The following is a 25,657-nucleotide window of genomic DNA, read 5'->3' on the forward strand; positions in this document are numbered from 1 at the left end:
ACTCCCCTGTAACCAGCAGCTCACCTGTGACAACTGGCTTCCCTTCCCAACACTCAATACTCATCAACTTCTGATTGAGTCTTTCAGCCCCAGCTCCAACCAACTTACTACTTCTCTCCATGTTTCCCCATTCAAATTCCTAAGGGAGAATCAGACTGAGCTCATCTTCTCAAAGCAGGCCACAACCAGAATGGGCTGCCATTGAATCAGACACCCACTTGGGGCCCACAGGCTGTGGCTGGTAAAAGGACAAGGAATGGAGAGGGAGGCCACGGGTGGCCTGTCTATGCCCCTTTAGCAGGTGCTATCTGCAGGACAAGAAATGTATTTGACTTTGTCTAATTTTAAAAGGACATTCCATGGGGTGCCTAGCTCTTGATTTCAGCTCAGGTCATGATCTCATCATCATGGTTCATGGGATTGAGCCCCATGCCAGGTTCCCTGCTCAGTGGGGAGTCTGCTTGAAGATTCTCTCCCTCTGCCCCTCCCCCAACTCACACTCATGGGGGCCCAAGGGCACATGCTCTAAAATAAATAGATCTTTTTTAAAAAATAAGGGACATTTGGGTGGCTTAATCTATTGAGCTTCTGACTCTTAATTTCAGCTCAGGTCATGTTCTCAGGGTAGTGAGATTGAACCCTACATTGGGCTCCCCACTCAGTGGGGAGTCTGCTTAAGATTCTCTCACTCTTTCCCTGCCGCCTCCTCCCTCCCCCCAAAATAAATAAATCTAAATAAATAGATAGATGGATGGATGGATGTTCCTTAGATGAAGTTCAGTTTCATCTGTAAAATTGGTACCTATCATGCAGGGTTGCTGTGAAACAACAAAATACTGTATGTAAAGTACCTGGTACTCAATCAATTGTGGCCATTATTACTATTAGTATGTATTATTATATATAATACTATATAATAGACAATGTAGTTCCCCCTAAAAACAAAGCAATTTGACTTGTGAATGAACTTTTAGGATACAACCTAAATAGGTAAATGGATTGGCAAATGGGGTTAGATTTTATGATTCATTAACCTTTAATATACACGGACGGTGAATCTTTTTTTTTGACAGACCTTTTATGTGCCAGTTGCAAAGTTTATTAAAAAAATAAGGTGTTGTCATTTTCCAAGAAAGGTGTGTTCTAGAGAGTGTGAAGCCTGGTAATTAAAGCAGAGACAGAGAAAGTTGTAAAACAATGATAGTTACTCAAAGGTAAAGAAAAAGGTTTATATGCACTCTGTATATTTTTCTGAATTATCGTAGCCTAGAAGTAGGAAAAAGAAAGAAGCAAAGAGAAGGAAGGCAAACAGAGTTCATAAATGAACTTGCATGTGCATATGTGCACACATGTATACATGTGTGCTTGGGAACATGTGATCATATTTAACAGCAGTTGACACCGAGAAGGGGTATTCCTCAGTATGTACAAGGCACTATGCTTGGAATGAGGAGAATCCAGATATTAATGAGCCACAGACTTGAACATTGCCAAAACATTGCCTTCCAAAATGAGGCAGATTACCCCCTCAGTTTAGAGGCAAGCTCTATATTCAGGAAGACCTTGGTTAAGGCCCAGCTACCAACAACCAGCCCTGTGGCTTCAACCAATATTTCCTCAAACACCCCAGAATTCCTTCTCTGAACCAGAACAAATCATTTGATTTACACGAAATCTTAAGCTACTCAGGTTCTGTCCCCGCCACCTACAAGGGGCAAACCAACTTCAGGAAAATGGGAGTAAGATAACCAGAAGCTCCAGAGAGAGGCAGGGGGCTGGTCCAACCTGGACTCTGAGCTATAGATATAGAGATAGATCTATAGAAACATATACACAGGGACACCTGGGTGGCTCAGCGGTTTAGCATCTGCCTTCAGCCCAGGGCATTATCCTGGAGACCTGGGATCGAGTCCCGCATCAGGCTCCCTGCATGAAGCCTGCTTCTCCCTCTGCCTGTGTCTCTGCCTCTCTCTCTCTCTGTCTCTCATGAATAAATAAATAAAATCTTAAAAAAATACACACAGAGATACATAGAAAGATATATCTCTATGTATCTCTACCTAGCTATCTATGTATATCTATACATATAGATATAGGTCTATAGATTTATATATACATATCAGCTTGTAGAGGCCCCACACCCCCATCTCTTCCTTACCATTTGCCAGACCTGGGATGGTTCCAGGGATCCTCTGGGTCTAGGCCCTGAATAACACATAAAATTGATGCTCAATAATGTAACATAATTAAATCTTTGAGGGCCTATGCAGTACCATATAGCCATCTACACACTAAGCACTTTATTTGTCATTTATTTTTACAGCTCTGAGATCTATCTCCAATGAACTATACAGAATCTACCTTCAACAGAGACACCAAATGGCAGCAGGAAGTAACAGCAGCGTTACATCCCTCAGACTCAGTTACCTTTCTGGTTCCCTTTGAACTGAGGAAACTCAAAGGATTCTTAGACAATTAGGATAGAGGGGCCTTGAAAAGGAGACATGGACTTCCTGGTAATTAGAGAAGGAGGGGCGCCTGGGTGGCTCAGTAGGTTAAGTGTCTGCCTTTGGCTCAGGTCATGATCCTGGGGTCCTGGGATTGAGCCCTGCATTGAGCTCCCTGCTCTGTGGGGAACCTGTTTCTCCCTCTCGTGATCCCTGGGCTTGCGCACTCACGCTCTCTCTCTCTCTGCTTCTCTGTCAAATAAAAAAAATTTTTAAAGAAAAAAGTGGGATGCCTGGGTGGCTCAAAGCATCTGCCTTTGGCTCAGAGCATGATCCCGGGGTCCTAGGATCGAGTCCTGCATCAAGATCCCCACATGGAGCCTGCTTCTCCCTCTGCCTACGTCTCTGCCTCTCTTTCTGTGTCTCTCATGAATAAATAAAATCTTTTAAAAAGAAAAGAAAACCAAAGGATGTGACCATATTTTTCACCCAGATTTGGTGTAGTAGGTCAGATGACTGACATATAGTTAGTTACTGGCAAGCCACAGCTTAGATCCCACACCAGCCGGGTCACATTGTTAAATGTTTACGAACATCTGCTATGTATTTCATATGATGCTAGATGTTTGGAGAGTGCATAAGTAGAAGAGAAATAAGGAAAGGAACAGAACTTGTTCTGGGGCAGAAATCCTCAAAGGTGAAGGGTGGCCCTTTTAGAATAGGAGGTATTAGTTTGAAAAGGCATATTCAATTTTCAGGAATTTCATATCCGGAAAAAAAAAGCCCTACCTTTTTTTTAACATATATAGAAATTAAGCTTCTGAACTGGTAGACATTGTAAGGGGATAGACTATGCCCCCTAGGTAGCCATATTCTAAATTCAGGGCTGGGGAGTCACATGAAATTTTTATGTTTAGCAGAAAAGACAGGATTTTAAAGGGTTAAGAAGCCCTGGCCCTGTGCCCTGAACCTCATATGTGCAAGGACCTTGCCAGACCACAGACTTAGAGCTAGACTGCAATTAAACTTCTTTCTACCTGATTTAGGATTTCAGAACACCTAGTCATTGCATGTGATTATGTTGCCTATTCATCATATAGGTTCTGGTAATGTAAACTATATTGTATCATACCAAAGCCACATTCTCACCATGCTTTTTTAAAAAAAAGATTTATTTATTTGAAAGCAAGTGTGTGAGGGTGAGTGGGGGCATAGGGAAAGAGAATCTCAAGCAGGCTCCCCAGTGAGCGTGGAGCCTGACACAGGGTGCGATCTCAGGACCCCAGATCATGACCTGAGCTGAAATCAAGAGTCCACTGCTTAACCCACTGAGCCACCCAGGTGCCCCTCCCATCATGCTTTTTACAGGGAAAGACTTTAGATATTGGGCATTTCATTTGCAGAATGTGTTCAATTAGACACTGTCAAATATTTACTTAAAAGCTATTAGACATTACATGGGGTTCTTGGGTGGCTCAGTTGGAAGAGCAAGCAACTCTTGATCTCGGGGTCATGAGTTCATGCCCCATAATGGGTGTAGAGATTGCTTAAAATAAATAAATAATTTTTAAAAAGCTATTAGACATTACGTAAAATACACAAACATCAGTTGAGTGAAAAAAACCTCAATAGAACCTGTACTTACATAATGTGCGTCAATTGTACAACTGCACCAATCAGACAGCAAACTAATCAACCAATCAGAATGTAGCATAGTACTGCTGATGGTGACAGCCAGCTGCAGAATTGCTTGATTATGCTAAGCTCTTCTTACATGCAATAGGACAATCCACCCAGATAGGCCTGAGTTCAAATCTTAGCTCCATTATTTAATATCCATTTGATTTTTTGAAAACTGCTGGTACTGGGGCAACTGGGTGGCTCAATAGGTGAAGTGGTGGACTCTTAAAAACTGCTGGTCCTTAAAAACAAACAAACAGGGGATCCCTGGGTGGCGCAGCGGTTTGGCGCCCGCCTTTGGCCCAGGGCGCGATCCTGGAGACCCGGGATCGAATCCCACATCGGGCTTCCGGTGCATGGAGCCTGCTTCTCCCTCTGCCTGTGTCTCTGCCTCTCTCTCTCTCTGTGACTATCATAAATAAATAAAAATTCTCTCTCTGTGTGTGTGACTGTCATAAATAAATAAAAATTTAAAAATATATATATTAAAAACAAACAAACAAAAAACTGCTGGTCCTGGGGCAACTGGGTGGCTCAACAGGTGAAGTGGCAGACTCTTGATTTCAGCTCATGTCATGATCTCAAGATAGTGGGATTGAGCCCCCATCCTGGGCTCCGCCCTCAGCAGGGAGTCTGCTCCTCTCCTTCTCCCTCTCCCTCTGCCCCCCCCGACCCCCGCTCATGCACTCCTATTCTGTCAAATAAATAAATCTTTAAAAAGAAATTGCTTGTCCTTAACCTCTCTAACCTTCAGCATCCTCACCTATAAAAGGGAGTTAATAAAATGATCTACCTCTTGAAGCTGATGTAAGGACTAAATGAAATGATGTATGAGTAGTATCTTCCTTCTACTTCTCCAGAATCTACTTTCTTCCTACCCTTCTCTACTCTTCTCTGTACAGCTTCCTGTATGCGCTGCACCACCAATGGGCTCCAGGGCCTTTCTGCTTCATATTGGGTGGGGTCAATGAGAAGTATGCAAAACACCGGAGGGCAGAACAAGAGGGAGCTCAGGATACCTTTCCCCATGGCTTCCTTCCTGCTAGGAAGCAGTATGTTTTTTCTGTCCTCTTACCAAAATCCACAGCTTTTGTTGAGAGTCCCCTCTTTATAGAGCACTCTGCAAAGTTCTGGTAATCACGATCTCCCCTTACCCCTTCAAGCCTAGGAGTGACAACCCCTAACATACCCAGGCCTAGGGTGCATACTATCCCTTGAGGTTTCCTGAAGCTCTGCCCACACTCTTGTAAATAGTCCCTTTCATTAAACGCTTTTTCATATCTCCCATTAAGAGTGAGCTGTCTGTCTCTCTACAGGGCCTTGAATGATAGAGTATATATAATAGTATGGCTGCCAGGCTCAATAAACGTTAACTAGCAAATGTTGATGAGGCATGTTAGAAGCACAGAGATCAAATGAAAAATGAATTACCCATAGTTAATAAAGTCATAACCATCTCAAGAATGTCCTCCAGTAGGAAAGAATTTTATGGCAACATTATGGTATTTCTATCAGAATTTGCAAAAGAGACAGAGACAGGACTTCAGAAAGAATCTATTTCTCCCGTTTAGGCCTTTTGCCTCAGGAATCACCAGCTTCAGAACTGCAAAATCAGAATTAGAAAAAGACATCACAAAATTGCAGCTCTCAGTCTCATTCTGTTAGTTTTGTATTTACCAGCTGCTGAACATAGTTTTTAAGGCAGGATTTTATTTGAGATTAGAATATGTTCATCTTCTGAAGACAGGGAAGAAAGAGTAGATTTTATACTTGACCATAGGGCCTAACATATGTAAATCACTAGATTCTTGGACTGTGTCAGTGATTATGCAGAATCTCAGATTAGGCAGCTGCTGCAAAGCCTTGACAGATGCCAGTGGAGTGGAGAAAAAGGATGCCTAGCATATGGCTCAGCACCAAGAAATATCTATTTTTCATCTAGCTAAGTATGGTAGGCACAGATTATGAAGTAATAGGCACCATTAAAAACAGTAAGATACATACACACAGATGAGGAACAATTTTTAGAACAATTTTGCTAGTGACAAAGCACAATGTATAATATGTATACAGGTTATATAGTAGGATATCATGTATGATTAAAGAGAGAGAGAGAAATAGGTAACTGTAGAAATAGTTTAGAACTGTGCTGCCTAGTAGGATAGCCATTAGCTACATGTGCCTCTTTAAATTCAAATTTTATTTCATGAAATTAATGAAATATAATTACAAACTCCATTTCTCAGTCATTCTAGCCACATTTTAAGTGCTCAATAATCAAATGTAGCTAGCGGCTGCTACTATATTATCACAGATATAAAACACTCCTATCATCACAGAAAGTTCTATTGGATGGCACTGGCCTAGAAGGAGATACAACAAATTAACTGGGGTTACCCCTGGGGAAAAAGATCACATTGGGAGAAGAGATGAAAAAGATGTTTTCATCATTTACTCCATTTATGTCTGTTATTTTGTTTTACTTTTACATGAGAACACATTCATATAATTTATCTAATTTTAAAATAGATTTAAAGAAATATTTCCTATCTTGGGAATTCAGAGATGCAGGAAATTTAATCCAGGATCAAGTGTTCCAAATGTCAGGGAAAGGTGTCTAACAGAAAAACAGGAGTACTTAAAAAAAAACAACAACTATTATTTATAAACTAACTGTTAAATGATATTATTCTCAGGTATATGGAACATTTAAAACTCATCTGAGCTTTTAAAAACAATTTAAATTGTCTACCTTCTATTCATGCTTCCAACATCCAACAAACACTACTTGAGGGCTTGCTGTATGCCAGGCACTAGTTTTAGGTTCTGAGGATACACCAGGGAACCAAAAAAAAGACCTGAAGAACCCTGCCTTTGTGATCCTTAAGATAATAAACAACAAAAAAGAATGTGAAATGCCTAATATGTTAAAAGGTGATAATGCTTAAAAAAATTAAAGCAAGGAAGGGGGATAAAGAATATAGGGGGTTTGGAACACCTGGGTGACTCAGTGGTTGAGCATCTGCCTTTGGCTCAGGGCATGATCCTGGGATCAAAATCTTTAAAAAATTATTTTATTTATTTATTTATTTATTTATTTATTTATTTATTTATTCATTCATTCATTCATTCATTCATTCATCAGAGACACAGAGAGAGAGGCAGAGACACAGAGGGAGAAGCAGGCTCCATGCAGGGAACCGGATCTGGGACTCGATCCTGGGTCTTTGGGATCACGCCCTGGGCTGAAGGCAGTGCTAAACCGCCAGGGGTTTATCTATAAATAGGACAGCCAAGGGAGTTGATATATGTGTCGGATATAAAGGACCAATTGAGCCATGCAGAGAAAGAACACTCCAAGCAGAAGAAAAATCAAGTGCAAAGGCCCTGAGGCACTAGCATGCCCAGCTTCTTCCAGGAATAACAAGAAGGGTGATATGCCTGGAGGAAGTGAACAAAAAGTAGTAAGAGATACAGCCAGAGAGGTGAGGTACAAAGGAGATCAGAGACATCCAATGGTATGGGGTTTTTAGGATGCTGTTCTGAACAAGAAGGAATATAATCTGAGTCTGAACAGGACCACCTGGCTGCTATGTTAAGGCTCAACTCTCAAAGGTCAAAGGCAGAACCAAGGAAACCACTAAGATAACTGGTATAATCATCAGTCAAGAGTAGGTAGATGGTGACTGGGACCAGGGTGATAGCAGGGGGGTGGTGAGAAGTAGTCAGATTCTGGATAGATTTTGAATAAATAAAATTTGAAATGGATTGAATGTAGAGCATAAAAGAATTAGAGGAAGCAAAGTAACTCCAAAGTTACTGGCCTGAAGAACTATAAAGATGGCGCTGCCATTCTCTAACATGGGGAAGACACTGGCAGAGTAGGTTTGAGGGTGGGAGGGACAGGATGGGGAAATTGAGAATTCCATTCTCACACATTTGGTTTGACATACCTATTAGATCTCCCAGTGGAGCTATCAGGTAGGTGGTTGGATTTACAAGTCTGGAGTTGGGGACAGAGAACTATAGCATAGCAAAAAACCCTAGGAATATAAATGATATTCAAAGCCACTAGACTGCATCCATTCATTGAGCTTGGGGCATGAGTGTAGGCTGAGGCAAGGTTCTGGTTGTCTAATGGGGAGACATTGTATATTTATGGCCAATCTCCTCTGACTACTGGCAGCTCTAAGAAAACGGGGACTTGGTCTGTCCTATGCATTGCTCTATCCCTAGTTCCTAGGGCAGTACCTGACAAAGTTCTGGATAAACATTTGTTGAATGGAGGAATTTAGAGTCACTGAAGAGAGAAAAATTGCTGATAAAGAACTGGCAAGGGAATTATGGATAACGATTATTGATAAAGATTAAGCTGCATACGAAATATAATTACCAGTGTTTCCTACCTTTTTCTTATCATCATGATATATACTACGGAAAACTTGGGAAAAATCAAGGAAAGCAAAATTCACCAATAAGTCTACTTCCCAAATACAACCATTGTTAACATTTTCTGTATTTCTTTTAGGGCTTTCTGATATGTTATGCATACATATTAACAACTTCAGGATCTTAACTACATGGACAGTGTTTTCTCAGTATGGCCGGATTATTATATCATCTAGTCTTCAACCTCACTATTTTCAAGGGTGTTATCAGGTGGTTCCATACCCGCTTTTTCTCTAGCCCAGAGACTCAAATATTCAAGCATGATTCTTTTAGGCAAGATAATGAAAAGCAGGGGCATCATATCCCAGAGATAGGATGTTAAAATTAAAAAGACAGAAGAGAAACAGGAACAACTAATTTATCTGTTCATTTTTCTATTTTGAAAGAAAGGGGCACCACGAACTATGATGTAGGTGAAAGAAGGTGAGTCATAAAGGTAGACACTCTAGTTGGCCTGAAGGCAAGCACTGGTTGGTGTAGGTCCTGAGAGGAGAGATTGGTAGGTACCTCCAAATGAGACAGAATAGGCCATGGTTAAATTGAGTGGTAAGATAAATTTGAAGAATAGCCCTTTCGATAAAGTCATTTCTTTTTCCAAAGGTTCTGGGTAACTGGTTGCCCACTATGCTGAGCAGCCTCCCCCAGGCTTGGCCCACCCAACACTAATGATATCAGGCTCCAGTAGGGTGTATGATGAGACTCAAGCTGCTCAACTGCACCAGCGTGGCCACTTTATGATATGCCCCACCCTCTCAGGAGTCCAGACTTCTCTAAATCCACCTCACTGTTATTTTCAATAGACTATTTTTTAAAGAAGTTTTAGATACACAGGAAAATGAGCAGAAGGTACAAATTATTTCCCATTTAACTCTCACTAATTTTGATAGCTATAAGGCATTCTACTGAATAGAAAAACCATAATTTATTTAAATATCTCTGTTGTTGAATATTAAGCTGTTTATATTTTACTAATATAAATAACATTCTAAACATAGTTCTGAACCTCTGATTATTTCCTTAGGATAGATGCCTAGGAGCTGAATTACTTAGACCAGGGGTATGAACATTTTAAAGATAAATATTTGTAGAACATTTTAACATGTATTGGTAAATTAGCTTCTACAAAAGCTGTCTCATTTATACTCATATTACAATGTATGAAAGCACCTAGCTTGCTGCCATCTCACTGGCTCTGAGTATTATCTTTGCCAATTTTATAGACCAAAAAATGGCATCACGCTGTTTCAATTTGCATTATTTTGATTACAAAAAAGATTGAACATTTTTCAAATGTTTATTAGCCATTTGTATTTTCTTCTGAGAATAATCTGTCCCTGATTCATTTTTCTATTGTTGAGAATAAATATTTTGAAATTAGTTAAAAGCAAAAGTATAGCACAGTTTTAAAGATTGTCTTAAATATTTTGAAAAATATACATTTTCCAACTATAGCTAGAGTTCCCTCATAAGCAGCCCACTTTTAAACCAATATGTGAACACCTCCATTGAGGCCAGGCTAGTGATTACTGCCCTTCCAGTGACCAGAGATCAGAAATTTTATTACGCCCTAGGGATACTGGCTTCCTTAAAGCAGTGATCACCCATAAGCAATAACCCCCTCACACCCATGTGCCACCTTCTGAAATGTACTGTAAATAATACTATTCTAAACTAAATAAAATTGTACTAAATAAAACTATTCTAATAATATTTATTCTAGAATGTAGGTTTCCCCCCACATTTTAACATCTCCAAGATTAGGAAGGTGTCTTACAAGAAATGTCTTAAAATCAGTATCAGCAATTTCCTGACATTGTAACATCCCTGCAATGGGACTCTATCTCCTAATGAATGGAACCTTAGATTCATGAAATGCATAGATGCTATTGGCAATAGAAAGTAATCATTTTTAACCTAGAGATTTAAAAATTCCATACCCTAAATAAATTTTTCTTTGGCCACTGAGCTTAAAGAGTTTATACTGAACATCAGTAACAAGCTTCTATCTTATTCATATCCCATCTCCTTCCCCAAAGGACTTGAGGTGACTTCAAAAAATAATAAACTTTGAAAATTTAATAGTTGCAAGATCTGGGCTGAGGGAGGAAATATGGGTTTCAACAAAGGTCAGAAGCAAAGTGAGCATGCACAAATACCTATCCTGATTCTCTACACTTTGGGCGGGTCACAAAAATGACTTTAAGCTCTCAGCAGTCCAAGCAAGGAGAAAGACAAAGTTAATATTGTCTGTAAGTGAAAAACAAAATAGCTACTGAAGGGAAGCACAGCATTTCCCGATGCCGAATTTTATAGAAATTCCTCCAGTGGTGCTGCCATAAGAGGCATGCTGAGTTATGCCGTGTGTTGGAACCAACATACTCAACAACGATGCCTTCATAAACACAATCCTTTTTTTTTTTTAGATTTGAGAGAGAAAAAGAAAACACAAGCAATGGGGGAGGAGAAGAGGGAGAAGCAGGTTCCTCACTGTGCAGGAAGCCCAATGCAGAGGCTTGCTCCCAGGACCCTGGGATCATGATCTGAGCCAAAGGCAGACGCTTAACTGACTGAGCCACCCAGGTGCCCCAAGACCACCTGTTTTTTTTTTAAGATTTTATTTATTTATTTATTCATGAGAGACAGAGAGAGAGGCAGAGACACAGGCACAGGGAGAAGCAGGCTCCACACAGGGAGCCCAATGTGGGACTCGATCCCGGGTCTCCAGGATCATGCCCTGGGCCAAAGGCAGGTGCCAAACCATTGAGCCACCCAGGGATGCCCAAGACCACCTGTTTCTTATGTTTGTCTCTGCAGCACCCTCCATGCAAGGCAGAGCTTCAGAACCAAAAAGCAGCTTAAAAGAGCATGTCTATAAGAGGCCAAACATGCAGTCTGAATATGTTCTCTCCCTCACTGCTGGATCCAAGGGCAAGATCTAGAATATCGAGACCAGGGGTTTCTAATGTGGGATGGGCAAGACAGTCCATTAGAGAGCAACACTTGTGCTTAGATTTATTTTTTTAATAAATTAATTTTTATTGGTGTTCAATTTACCAACATACAGAATAACACCCAGTGCTCATCCCGTCAAGTGTCCCCTCAGTAGATTTATTTTTCAGGTTAAAAAACAAGAAGCATTACTAATTCTATTATACAGTTTTAACTAAACCAGTGCTTATAAGATCAAGCAGCTTAAAGCATTTCCCACAATGAAATATGAAAGTAGAAATCATATAAGCGCAGGCAAATGACAAGAATGTGGCAGAGCTGACCCTTCTACTCCTTGCAGAAGTCATCCATCAGCCACATCACCAGGTGTCAACAATGAAGATCCAGTCAGATCCACAGGAAGACAGCTGAGTAGACAATTAACACAAAGAGGGCTATTTCAAATATCTGCTACCATTAACATTAAATTTCACCTGGAGTGTCTATTTTACCTTGAGATTTCAGGTAACGATCATATGGAGCTGCAGTAGTTACCAATGATACTGAAAAGCAAAGCATCCAGAACATGAAGACCAAACTCTAGGATTTTTTTCAGCAATGTTTCAAGATGTGATACTCAGTCCAGTCCTTTGCAAAACACCATGGCACGCGATGACAAATGTGAAAAGCCTTTTTCAAATTTCCATAATTCAATAAAGAAAAACCAAAAGTCTCATACCACCGCAGAAACAGATGCTTTTCATGCCACAGTAAAACCGGCTGCTCTAGTATGAAGGGAAAAAAAGTGATGTCAAACTAAAATGCATTCCTTTGTCAGTCAAATCTATTTAGAAGACATACAGAAAACATTGCTGCAGACTGGGAGAAACAAGCATTAGAACAAATTATGCAGTGTGGGAGGTTTGCCATACAGTTGGATGGAAGTACAGATATTTCTAACATGTTGCAGCCTGAGGTATTTGCTAGATTCTATTTCAATAATAAAACCCTTTTTTTCCCCTGAGCCACTAAAGGAAGGATGTTCCAAAGAATGTTTTCCAAAGAAAGATATTCCAAAGAAAATTGATTGTGCAAAGTGGATGACTTCTTTAATAAAAACAGTATTTTTCAGAAAAAAGGGTAAATTTAACTACCAATGAAGCAGCTGCATTGCTGTGAGACCCCAGACTCCCACCAATTTGAGAAATACCGCTCTTTTTTTAAAGATTTTATTTATTTATTCATGAGAGACACACACAGAGAGAGAGAGAGAGGCAGAGACACAGGCAGAGGGAGAAGCAGGCTCCACGCAGGGAGCCTGACGTGGGACTCGATCCCAGGTCTCCAGGATCACGCCCTGGGATGCAGGCAGGGCTAAACCGCTGAGCCACCCGGGCTAGATCTGTCTTCTTTTCAATACCCTTTCTCTATTGGATCTCTAAATTTTGTTTCTTAGGATTCTATTCTGGAAGACTATGGGGTAATGTAGATTCATTTGGCCAGATCTCTTACAGATGTGGCAGATACAGGGAGGATTCCTTTAGCTTTAATTACAGCTCTCCTAGTTTCTCTTCCCTTAAAAAAAAACCCATCATAGGATGGTTCAGAGTCAGTCATTTACTAGAATCTGCCCTATAGCAGCATTATCTGGAGACACTCCTGCTAGCTAACCAGTTCCATCCACTTCCTTCTGAGTCTGGAAATGTGCTGTGAGGCCTGGTCATTGTTATAAAATACATACAGATTGGGCATCATGGCTTTTAATTCACAAATAACCTGATTAGGGTTAGACCCATCCTAGAAGTTCAAGGGCTATGCTCTCTTTGGGGCTGGGTGCTGACCACTCGAGCACAGTGAAGCTCTGTTAAGGGCCAAGAGCTGTAATTTGAGGTAGGAATGGATGCCATTCCAGAACGCTTGGGTGGCTCAGTGGTTAAAGCGTCTGCCTTCAGCTCAGGGCGTGAATCCTGGAATCCCGGGATCGAGTCCCACATCAGGCTCCCTACACGGAGCCTGCTTCTCCCTCTGCCTGTGTCTCTGCCTCTTTCTCTTTCTCTCTCTCAGTCTCTCATTAATAAGTAAATAAAATCTTAAAGAAAAAAGGAATTGATACCATTCCTTAGAACGTAATCTGTGAGGTCACAGGAATTGTTTTGGGAATGGGCAATCTGTTGTAGAGTGTTACCCTCTCTCCATTACTGTGGTCAGAACATCTTTCAACTTTGTATTAAAGAACAATGCACATACAGAAACGTGAACATATCCTAAGGGTATTAACTCTGAACTTTCACAAAATGAACATATGCAGCACCCAAATCCAGTAACCAACCACTGCCAGCATCCATCCTGTGCTCCTTCTGCTATCCTGACTTCTAAACTCAGATTGGTGTGCCTACTTTTAAAATATTTAATAGAAATAGAATCATGTAGTGTATATTCTTTTGTGTCTGACTTCTCTTATTCAATATTATGTTTGTGAGATTTACCCATATTTTTGCAGGTGATTGTAGATGCTTCTTTCTCATTGCTGCGTAGCACTTCATTGTGTGAACATACAGCAATTTATCCATTCTACTTCTGCTGGGGATTTGGGTAGCTTCCAGTTGGAGTTATTATGAATAATGCTGCTAAGACCATCCTAATACTCATCCTTTGTAGCCATACGTATGTACGAATCTCATAAGAGAAGACTTGCCAGGTCAAAAATATTTACTTTGAATTTCTAAATTTACTAACAAGAGCCTAGACATCGAAATTGTTTCCATTCCTGGTCCCAAAGGCAGACAATGTGACATGGGAGAGCTAAATACAGCATTTCTCAAAGTGCACACAAAAACACCTTGCTTCCAACTCACCTGGAAGCGTGAGCAGGTGATTCTCCACTCGCTGATGTTGGGGAACTGGGCATAGTGGAAATAGGGGGCTTTAGAAGTCAGACCCAACTCATTTTAAATCCCAGCTTTGGGATGCCTGGGTGACTCAGCTGTTGAGCGCCTGCCTTCAGCTCAGGGTGTGATCCTGATCTGGGGATCAAGTTCTGCATCGGGCTCCCCTCGAGGACCCTGCTTCTCCCTCTGCCTATGTCTCTGCCTCTCTAGCTCCATGTCTCTCATGAATAAATAAATAAAGTCTTAAAAAAATCCCAGCTTTACCAGTTAGTACTTGATCTTTGGGGAATTACTTAATTCTTGTTTTCCTTATCTATAATACAGGGAATAGTAATTCTTATTTCACAGGTCTGTAGCCTGGTTAGAGGAGGTAACACATAGGAGGCACCAGCATCAGTGCCTAACACAGTGTGCACTCTTCCCCCATTTGCCCACAGAGGATAATTAGAGGGACCCCTAGTCTTAAGCCCAGTATAGAAGAATTCCCTTTTAACAAAACAATGTGAGGTATGATGGAATTTGGTATCATGTGGCTGTGTCTCTGGTCAATATCAGGCACACTAGAGATGAAGCACAGATGCATGTACCAGGGACAGGCTTTCGACATCATTCACGATGCTTCTATTAACCCATTATTACTGTTGTTATTCTTCCTAAATGCCAGTTTAAACAGCCATTGGTATCCTTTTACACTGATGTCAGGTTCAACGTGCATGAATTACTAAGTGGAAAACAAAATCATCAAGTCAAAGACTTGGGCGACAGGGAAGAGAGGATATGAAAATGAATCCAGCTCGATGGGCCAGCCCTGTGCGGCCCTGCGCGTTATGACACAGGCGTACACTAAGAGGGCTTGTGGCTTTAGTTTCTAATCACTGTGTTTTCAAGTGTGCCTTCAGGATTGTTGAGCGTTCAACTGTCTCTTTATCCCCAAGCAGGGTCAGCTTCCCCAGCCTCCCATACAACCTGTCTCATGCTGGGATAAAGAGGAAGGTAAGAATGTTAAAACAATAATGCTATGGTCTGAGGCCAGCAACGGGTAATCAGATCCTAGCAAGGTAGAGGCTGTTACCTGGGAGATTATTGGAAGAAAATAGTCCTAGCTTGCAATGAGTTGGTTTGTTCCTACCTTCCTTGCTTTCTCCTTTTCTTTCCACCCCCAGTGATGGAATAAATCTTTTTCTACATTTTTTTTTCACCAAGGGGCACCAAGATGCTTTGTGTGGGCATGAGTGAAAGACTCAAGAGTTTCAAGCCTATGGCCAGACCCACTGTTGGACTTTAAACCAAAGCGTTAAGAGTAAGTGGCTAGTAGCATCAGCTAGAGAAGGCCCCTAGAGCTCAATGCCATACTGTTGTGCCTCAAAGAAAACTTCAGTATTATGAAATAAATCAGGAGGTTATTACTGGCATTAAGAAGAGATTCAACCAAAAAAAAAAAAAGAGAGAGAGAGAGAGATTCAACCTAGGTTTCTTTGGACAATGACTAGAATGCTCAGCAGGATTCAGAACAACTTCAACTCTTCTGAAGAAGCATAAAGTGGAAGACAACAGGTTTGTACAACCTAATGTAAAGTTTCAGACTATTTTGCAAACGTATGTTATTCGGATTTAGCCAGTGTGTCCGGCCATAAGATCATTCAGCCTGTTTTTTTTTATTTTTAAAATATTTTTGTATTACATATTTATATATGTGCAAATACAAAATAAGAAACAGGCTTTACATTGCTGTTTCCATGTTCAGAAACATGCATACCTGGTGGGTCCTATTCTAGCACTCTGAAGTATTTATGTATGTTTAAGTTTTATTTTTTTGTATGTTTAAATTTTAGTATACTTCTTTTAGATATTTTCACGGAACATTTCAAACATGTACAAAATATGAAAGAATAACATAATGTTCCCCCATTATGTTATTCTTTAAACAACTTCAGCAATGACCAAATTATGGCCAACAGTATTTGATGCCTATAATACAACCCTTCTCCTGTGCTGGACTATTTTTTAATTAAAAGTATCCCAAATGTCATTTAATTTCATCCATAAATCTTTCTGGGATATATGCATATGGGTATTTTCTTTTTTTTTATAAATTAATTTTTATTGGTGTTCAATTTACCAACATACAGAATAACACCCAGTGCTCATCCCGTCAAGTGTCCCCCTCCGTGCCCGTCACCCATTCAGCCTGTTTTTATCGCAAATGGATAAAACCCAAAGGAGGGGAGAAGTGGGGTAGCCCTGGTTTGTGACAGCAGCATGAGATCAAATAGAACACACCAGGGTGGAGCATGTCCCATGGCTAGGGGAGCTAGAATCACCAGCTTGGAGCTGCAAAAGATCCTCTATCCAGCCCACCGTGGGGGTCAGAATCGAGGTCCAGAGAGAAGGGACTGACTTAAGCCCACAGAGTAATTAAATGGCAAAACTCAAGTCGGAATGAGACTGTGGGCTCCAGTGAGCACGAGGCCTGGCCCCAGCCCTTCTGTGGGCCAGCCCAGTTCCCCCCCAGGACCCCCAATCTAGATCTTCCCTGATCTTGGGGGTTGGTGTGGAGCCCCAGAAGCCCTAAGGGAACAGATCCATTCCCTCTTACTGGAACCACATCTCATCAGGAACCCCTCAGCCTTCCCATGCTTCCCCAGCCCCACCCCTAGCCTGGAGGCCACTGGAGAGGAAAACCCCGGGGTTGGACCCAACTTCTTAGGCTATCCCCAAATTATACTTCTGCACCTGCCAAGAACCTAGCCACTAATTTCACCTCCACCTTCACAGAGGGAAGCGAAGCTATCAGATAAGAGAGACTTTCAACATTCAATACCCTCTCCTTTAAAACGTCTTATCCAAAACATCCTTGCCAGCTTCCTCATCACCACAGTGAAACAAGTGTCAATTTTCTTACCTGAAGCCAATTCTTCCACTTGTTCACTGGAACCCAACGTCTCTAGCCCAACACTCATTCCCGTCCTCATCTTCCACCTATCACTTTCATTTTCTCCCTCTGGCTCTCTGCCATTTATATTTAAGTGTCAGTTACTACCATCTTACAAGAATTAGCCAACCAAAAGCCTTGGCACATTGAGTGGATGGAAGGAAGAATGGAAGCAAAGAAGGATACATGGAAGGAAAAAAAGAAGAGAGAAAAGCTAACCTCTCTCAACCCTAAATCCCGATTTATCCTTTGGATCCTACACATTCTGTTTACCCCCTCAGGCAAGCTTCTACTCCCCCACCTTCTAAAGCCTCCTTGATTCCTTGCTATCTGCCTCTGCTCCCATCACATCACCGAAACATCATCACTAATCTCTTCTTTCTAAATCCAAAGGAGACTTTTCTTCATTATCTCATTTAATCTCTCTGCTACATGTGGTTCTATTGGACATCCCTACCACAGAGCTTATCCTGCTGTTGGCCCTCTGATCTCCCAGGTATTAGACAAATGCCTCTCCATCTTCTTTTCACGATCCTTCCTCTATTGGCTCTTTTTTTTTTTCTTACTGGCTCTTTATGTGGTGTTCGCCAGGGTTCCATTCTGGAAAGATTCTGGGATAAAGGAGATTAATTTAGCCAGATTTCACAAAGAGACAGGCAGATATAAGGAGCCTTCTAATAGCTTTAATTACAGCTCTTCTATTTTTCCCCCTTCTAAGAACCTGATAGTATGGCTCAGGGTCAGTTATCTTCTAGAATTACCCTGTAGTAGGATTATCCTGAGGCACTCTTGCTAGCTAACCATTTCCATTACCATTTTCTTAGTCCAGAAAATGTATGACTCAATTTCACTAATTTAATTTCACTTCCATCCCCTCCATGCTGACCTCTCCCAGATCTCCAGCTCCAGCTCAGAACTCTCTCCTGAGTTCCAAAACCAAACATTGACTAGACGCCTCCAAATGGAAGTTTCCATGGCATCCCCAACAGAACTCTCAACAAACTACTCTCCCTTGGTACCATCACACCTCAGTGATGGCACCCACTTGAGGGAGCCAGGAAACGGAGTCTTCCTTGATACTGACCAACCCTCAGATTCATTATCAAATCCTAGGGTGTTGACCTCCTTAGTGCCTCCGTGGGCATTCTGTTCTCTCCTTCTCCACTGCCATCCATAACTTCAAACTTGATCATTCTCATTAGCCTCCTTTGGTTAGCCTCCTAACCAAAACACAACAGGGCAAGAGAAAATATTAAGAGTGCAAAATATAAAGTGGTTTCTTTGCTATGAATAAATATAAGCATGTACATGTCTATGTGTCTGTTGGGCAACACAAAATGTATTTATCTGAGAAGCTCTGGCTTCTCAGAGTTCATCCTCCACAGGTCTGTACAGGTATCTGAGCTCCTTCTAAAGCCACCTATGGCTACTGAGCTAGTCTAGTCTAAATTCAGATGTGTTGCAAGTACAACATACATACCTGATTTCAGACAGTATAAAGAAAAGAATATAAAACACCTCATTCATTACTTTGATATTGATTAATGTTGAAATGATAATATTTTGGTTATATCAGGCTAAACAAAATATATCATTAAAATTAATTCCATCTTTTTAAACTTTTTAAACCGTGCCACTAGAAAATCTTAAGTTATAATGTATTTCTACTGACAGCACTGGTCTAGAGGCTGCAGTGTGCCACTTAACCATGGGAACTTAAGAACCCCTCCCCTTTAAAAGGTCTTAGCCAGGGGATACCTGAGTGGCTCAGTGGTTGAGCTTCTGCCTTTGGCCCAGAGCGTGATCCTACAGTCCCAGGATCAAGTCCCACATTGGGCTCCTTGCATGGAACCTGCTTCTTCTCCCTCCATAGAGGAGAAGTGATTTGGCTTAAGCCCACACAGTAAAGTAGACTGACCCTTTCCATGTAGACTGAACCTTTCCATGTCCCAAAAATGTTTTTGAATCAGCAAGTTACATCTTTTCTTCAAATGCAGGGACTTGTCTCAACTTAGGGGTCAGGTTAAGGGAATTTTCTCTCCTGGGAAGTACTTCTGCGTAATGGATAAAATATAGCTTAAAAGCTGTGTTAAGTCCAACATATTAAAATTGAAGTCAAACTTACAAAAAAACTCACCTCTCTTCCCAGGGATTTCAGCATCCTGGTATGCATCCAACATAACAAACTACTATCTTCTGTTAAATGGGAATGATATTCATGGGCAGGGCTATAGATTTCTTCTTTTATTCCTTCCCACAGCACCTGATGCATTGCTGTACATGCAAGTTGCTAACAAGCTGGCTTTCTGGATCCTATTGAGAGGGGACTGAGTTTTCTCTCAGGTACCTTCTAAAGCTTGGCATCACTGAATGCTTTAAATCCTCCTCACTGCCTGAATGAAGACACACACACAGCCTTCTCATTTCTTTATGCTCAAACACCAAAGTGAAACGAAGAACCTACCCATCTTTTTACCAACTTAGATTTATTTCTTCCATAAGGACTTTAGCATGAGGCAAATGGGGAGCTGGAGGGATGGTGAAGGAGCAAACTTAAATGGAAGAAACTGATTCACTGTTTCCATGCTCAATACCCCTGACTAGTATCGATCTGCAAGAAATGGAAGTTGCATTTGGACCAAGACCAACAGGAAGAGGTCTAATAATAACCTTGGGCAGAATTCCAGTTGACCACAGTAAATGCCCAAGGAAACTCATGTTTATTTTCACCAACACAGCACACTAAGTATCTCCCTCTTAAAATATGTGTTTCTCTGAGTGTTTGAATAGATGGTGATACTAGTAGAGGAAGCCACGGATGTCTCTGGAAATCCAGTCATCTTTTTGAGCATTAGCGAGTGAGCATCCTACCTCCCAACTGACATAATGCACCTTCTGCAAGACAGCAGTCTCTTGGCACGGCTCCACTTTGAAGTAAAGCCTGAAATGAACTCCTGCTACCATGGCATATCGAACCAGCCTTTTTTTTTTGTTTGTTTCCAAGACCTTCTCAGTTGCTCTGTGGTACATCCATCTTCATGGAAGTGACCACTGCAGGCTAGAATTACAACTTCCTTCTGACAGCCCAAGGCACTCCTAGAAGAACTTGGCCAAGGTCATTAACCAAATCCTTAAGCAGACAGCTTTTGGGGTACCTGGGCCACGTCAGAAAGGGTTTATGGGGTATTTACTGGCCCAGAAGATTTGTCTAGGCACAATCTGAGAGTTGGGGAGATATGAGGACACCGTCCTTGCCCACAAAGTGTCCTCATCCCTCAGAATTGGGTCCCCAAGCAGGGCTATGATGTCATATCACCCATGAGCACTCAGTTTCTCTTCTTGACAGTCAAGCTTATGAGTCACCATGCATCATGTGTAAGCAAGTAAAGAGCAAAGAAGGGATAACAAGTCAAAGATCAAGAATAAACATTGTAACCATGGAAAGAAGAGTTCTCAGAAGCTTCAAACCTGAACACCATGGTGAAGTAGTAAGGGTATTAGATCACATCCTAAGGTATAAGCTTTATCAGAAAACCTAGGTAATATCCTGTTATTTCTTTTCTAATTTCTTTATCAATGTTATTTAATCTTATTTACTCCTTTCCTTCCTTGTATTTTTTTCCAATGAAGAATAAGGCAGGTGGAAAAATTACAAGTATTCCTTGCAGAAAAATGTCCCCTTGAACATGATTGCACTGCATCCTCAAAATCTTTATCAATTTGCTAGTTACAAGGATCTAAAATATAGACTGCTTCAAAGCCTGCTTATTTATGTTCACCTGCTTCCCACTTCAATCCCATCAGGGGCTATGCCAGGCTCTGTATGAGAGTCCAGAGATATGCTGATGACAAGACTGGTTTCTACTCCACCTCTGCCAGCAAACATGGACTCACAGAGAGGTCAGCACACTTTCTGCCCTTACTGCACCTGGTAACACACCTCTAAGCACGTGGTGCCCTTATCAACCTGCAGGCAAAGTATCTGTTCATGCATCAGCCTCTTCTAGAATCCCTAGATCACAAACTGCTCAAGGGCTCAGAGCTCAGCGCATGGTAGGTTCTTGATCATTGTGGGCTGAGTTAAGCAAGATCACAACAGACAACCTTCGCTGAAAATATATAGGCAAATGCACATAGACACAGGGCCACTGTACACATCTTTTTGAGTGCCAAGCTTAAAAAAAAAGAGCACAGTTCATTACAAAAGGGGGCACTTGACACAACTTGAGACTTAAATAAAATTTGTACTTAACAGACCATGATGTTAGCAACAGTTCACATTTCAGTACTTGCAATAAAGCTTTATGGCCCTTTATATACTCAGAAATTTCCTTTTCCATATCCCCAGGTAAAGTCAGAGAATGGGGAGCCAGTGCCTGCCTCAACGAATACAATGAGAACCATTTTGCTAATTGCTAATCTTTTTTTAAGAAGATGTTTTGTTATGGAGTCATGTTTCCTCTCAACTATGTGAATTCCAGTTTGAGAAAAAGTGGGAGAAGGAGCCTGTCCTCTGAAGGCTCTCTTAAGTCTTTCATGAACTTTAAATAACTTTGGAACTCATCGGCCACACCCTGCTGATGAGTGCAGTGCCAGTAACCCAGGAGTGATTTTGAGCAATATCGGTGGGTACTGGGAGAAACAAAAAATTTATACAATTTGAAATGTGAAGATATTAGCAAAGCTAAATAGATCGATAGAAACTACTAAAAGCCATAAGAAATGCTATTTAACATTTTCACTTGCCACTCTCTCCATCAGCTTCATTATTAAGTAGTTAACATGTGCCTTAGCTATTCAGGTAAAATCATCAGCAAAGGAGGGTCGAGCTCTGAAGTGTACATCTAAATGGAGACCATACCCTACAGTGATCAAAGTTTGCTGGGAAAAGGTGATTCTAAAAATTGAGTAGGGGTTTATAAATTGGCTGCAACCGCTATTTAAACAGCAAAATTTCAGTGGACCATGATAATGATGGACAACATGGCAAGTTTTCATCAAACGTAGATCGAAACCATTGCTTTCACAGTTCAACTTCTGTTACACACACAAACCTACTTTAAGTTAGACCTGCATAAAGAAGGGAAGGGAATGTGCCTCACTCCAGAGTGTGTTGTAGGAGAACGATCTTCCACTTGGCAGGTGTAGAGCTCTGGGTTCAAATTGCAGCTCTACCCCTTGGAAGCAACGTGATTTGGGGGGAAGTCAGGTTGCTTACCCGCTCTGAACCTCGGTTTTCTCATTTCTAAAACAGCAGGGAGGTGGAGGGATGACACTGCCAGCTTTTTCCTTGAGAGTCACCTCCAGGATGAGATGTCACAAGTCAGAGGGCAAAGCATTTCAACTTTCTTCCTTCTCTTGATTTCCTCTGCTGACTCTCTCAGGCAGAAGCAACCAAGGAGTCGAATAGTTAAAAGGCAAAAAGGGAAGGAAAAGAAGTGGGCAGGAGAGAAATGATACACAAACTGGAACTGGATGCTGCCTCTCTCTCCCTTCCCTTTACCCAGTCGAGGTGTGTGATGCAAATTTGAATACCGGGTTTAACTTTTTTAAAAAGTATGCATTGACATATATATGCCATTCAGTAAGTGGCTCAGGTGCTGAGAAGTTGTTAATATTAAACTGCCCTAAGAAGATATATTTTATAAAATAGAAACACAGTGAATCAAAGCACACAGCACTCGAATATAACTTCCTTTGTTTTCATATTTTAGGAAGTTGTTCTAAGGCAAGGCGGCCTTTGAACCTTTGTAACCCTTCTGAAGAAATAATGGATGCTTGATGGGCTGGCCTTGGAATCTGTGAGCCCTCATTCGGGGAGTTCACAGAAAATGCTACATCACAAAATACTTTTTAAAAAACCTCTTCCCAGGGTCAGATTCCATATCCAATCAAAATATGGCATCTCTTAACTGGGGGAAATTGCTCAAAAAGGATAGCTCTAACTAGTGTGCCACTTAGACTTGAGGGTTCAAAGAGAGGTCTCTCCAAGTTTCACAAGACTTTAGGCCACCGAAAAACCCACGACCCACTTGGTGGTTTTGATTCCTCCAGGATACACACTGAGGTGGTTGAGAACCATCTTCCACACCTGCTTAAGTAATCATGCCCTTGGCAGAGAAACTGATCACATTTGGGAGAGCAGTCACTGAGATGGAGGGAAGCTCTGAGTGCCTGGTTCCCCCACTTTGCGTTATTAAAGGCATGCAACCCCTTTCTAAGTAGTGAATGTAGCTTCCCCCAGGTTCCCACTACCTAAAGACCAACCCTCCCAGCACGGTCCGGAAATGCTGAGGAGTCCTTTAAAATGCACCTTATTTCTAACTACATCACTGAGGGACTCTTGTACTTATTTATTCTGCCGTCTTGAAACAAACGGGGAAGTTTTGCTTCCATATCGTCTTCGTTTTTTCCAAAATTGCCATTAGGCACCGAAACGAGTTGGGCACCAAATCATTTCTCAGCTAGAATTTAGAACTTAACAACGGACTCGTCTCAAGCTTTGCAGAGAAAAATAGCATTTTAAAACGCACTGTCGGATTCTTTTTTTTTTTTCTTCAGACGAGAATACACCTAAAAGGAAAAAGGCCATCCCCTCCTCCCAAGGCAGAAAAACAGCATAGCCCAAGCAGCCCGTTTCCTACCCAGCCAATACAATAATGCTTTGTAAGCCGAGAGCAGCGCCCCGGTATAGAAGCTAAGTATAAACAGCTGAGAAGGATTAGGCAGTAGCTCCATTCTCATTTACATGAAAATCCTCCAAGCATCGTTTTTCCTCGCTGGCTGCAGGCGCATAAGGAACTCTTTTGTGCCATAGCCAAGCATAACATTTGCATCCTTTGTCTTTACTTACCAGTCGAGGCTGTGGGCATGTGTGCTCTATTTCCTCCATGGTTTCTGAGGGAGGCTCATTGGAAAGGGATTTTGGGATACCTGTTTCTGACTCAGCATCAGTGGTAAGTACTGGCATGGCCAGCGAATGCTCCCTCCAGCTCTACACCCTCTGTGAGTCTCCTCCCAGGCAGAGAATGTTTTCTTTGTCACGTATTTCTCTCTTCTTCACCCATCCCCCTTCTTCGCCCCTTCTTTCTGTCTCCCCTGGGGGGGGGGGAGTGAAGAGGTTACCCCCTGACCCCCGCCCGATTCCTTCTCGGAGAAGCCAAAAAGGCAAGGCCTCAGTTTATCACTATAACAACCAGACGGCACTGGAGCGGCGGGTGCGGGATACAGTACCTCATTTGCATGGAGCGCGCTGGTTGGCTACTGTCATCATAGTACCACTCCGCCGGGGAGCGGCCGGGCCCCATTGGCTGGCCGGCCGTGCCCACGGGGCCCGAACTTGCTGCTTTTGTTTCTTCTGCTTAATTCAGTTGCAAAGGTCCCTGTCCACACGGGGCAAGGAATCCGCGCTGCGCTGCCCAGCTAAGAGAAACCCGCTTCCCGAGGAGCCCGGGACTGCTTGGCGAGGACCGTAACAGACCCGCGCTATAAGGAAGGCCCACGTCCCTGGCATGTTTCCCTGGCATGAGTGTTTGATGTGCTAGAGTCAGAATTTTGCTAAGTAGGAGTCACCCTGAAGACAAAGCAGGTGCCCTCAATTGCCAGCTGGCCTCGGAGGGCCTCTCGGGGCATTCACTGTGCGTACCTGCGTGTTGCGCACTGGCAGCCCCTGTCCAAGGCCTGGGGTAGCCCCAGAGCCTACCCCTGGGCTGCCCTGGGAGCAATTTGAAGGAGGTGGGCTCTCTGACAACTTGCCTCCCGCCTCGGGCTGCCCCCCCCCCCCCAGTTGCTGTCTCCCGCGGCCACTTCTCCCTCTCCCCGGCCATTCAGAGTTTCCTCAACGAACCCTTCCTTCTTGCCCTTGTCTGCCTTTCAATGCACTGTTTCATAAACTGGTCTCTTATTCTTCTGCTCCCGTTTTACCAGTCGTGGGGTCCATTTCCTAAGCACGCTGCTCTCAGCCAAGTGCTCACGGCAGTCACAGAAACCATCCAGTTGAGGGCTTAGTGATGATGTGCCTTAATGTCTAAATCATCCATGAATATCTCCCATTTTAAGAGGGGTGCTCTGAAGACACACACTCAAACATTTACAAAGGTATTCGTTCTAATGAAATACCGCACTGTTAGTAACATTAATAAAACTCATGGTAATTGCTAGCATCTATTAAGCACAGGCACAGTGCTAAGGATTTTACCCAGATTTTAATCTTCATTTGAACCCAAAATAAGTCGATCCTATTATTATCCCCATTTCACAGGTGAGGAAATTGCAATTTAGAGTAATTGCCCAGAGCCTCAAACTTATAAGCAGAGTTGCAGGGATTGGAAAGA

General features: G+C 42.0%; 1 protein-coding gene across 3 annotated transcripts in view; it reads right to left on the reverse strand.

Annotated features, from left to right (window-relative positions):
- PCYT1B (phosphate cytidylyltransferase 1B, choline) overlaps positions 1 to 25,657 on the reverse strand; it is a 131,078-nt gene that overhangs the window by 78,379 nt on the left and 27,042 nt on the right. For 2 of the 3 annotated variants that reach the window (XM_055337370.1, XM_055337368.1), the window contains exon 1: positions 24,178 to 24,449. The exons of the other annotated variant lie outside the window; for it this stretch is intronic. In XM_055337370.1, the coding sequence (XP_055193345.1) occupies positions 24,178 to 24,294 (117 nt within the window). In that variant the 5' untranslated portion in view covers positions 24,295 to 24,449. Of the gene's footprint in view, positions 1 to 24,177; positions 24,450 to 25,657 lie in introns of those variants that run through there. 3 annotated transcript variants of the gene reach the window in all.

Source organism: Nyctereutes procyonoides, unplaced genomic scaffold (genome assembly GCF_905146905.1).
Source record: "Nyctereutes procyonoides isolate TBG_1078 unplaced genomic scaffold, NYPRO_anot_genome, whole genome shotgun sequence".
NCBI classification, from domain to species: Eukaryota; Metazoa; Chordata; class Mammalia; order Carnivora; family Canidae; genus Nyctereutes; species Nyctereutes procyonoides.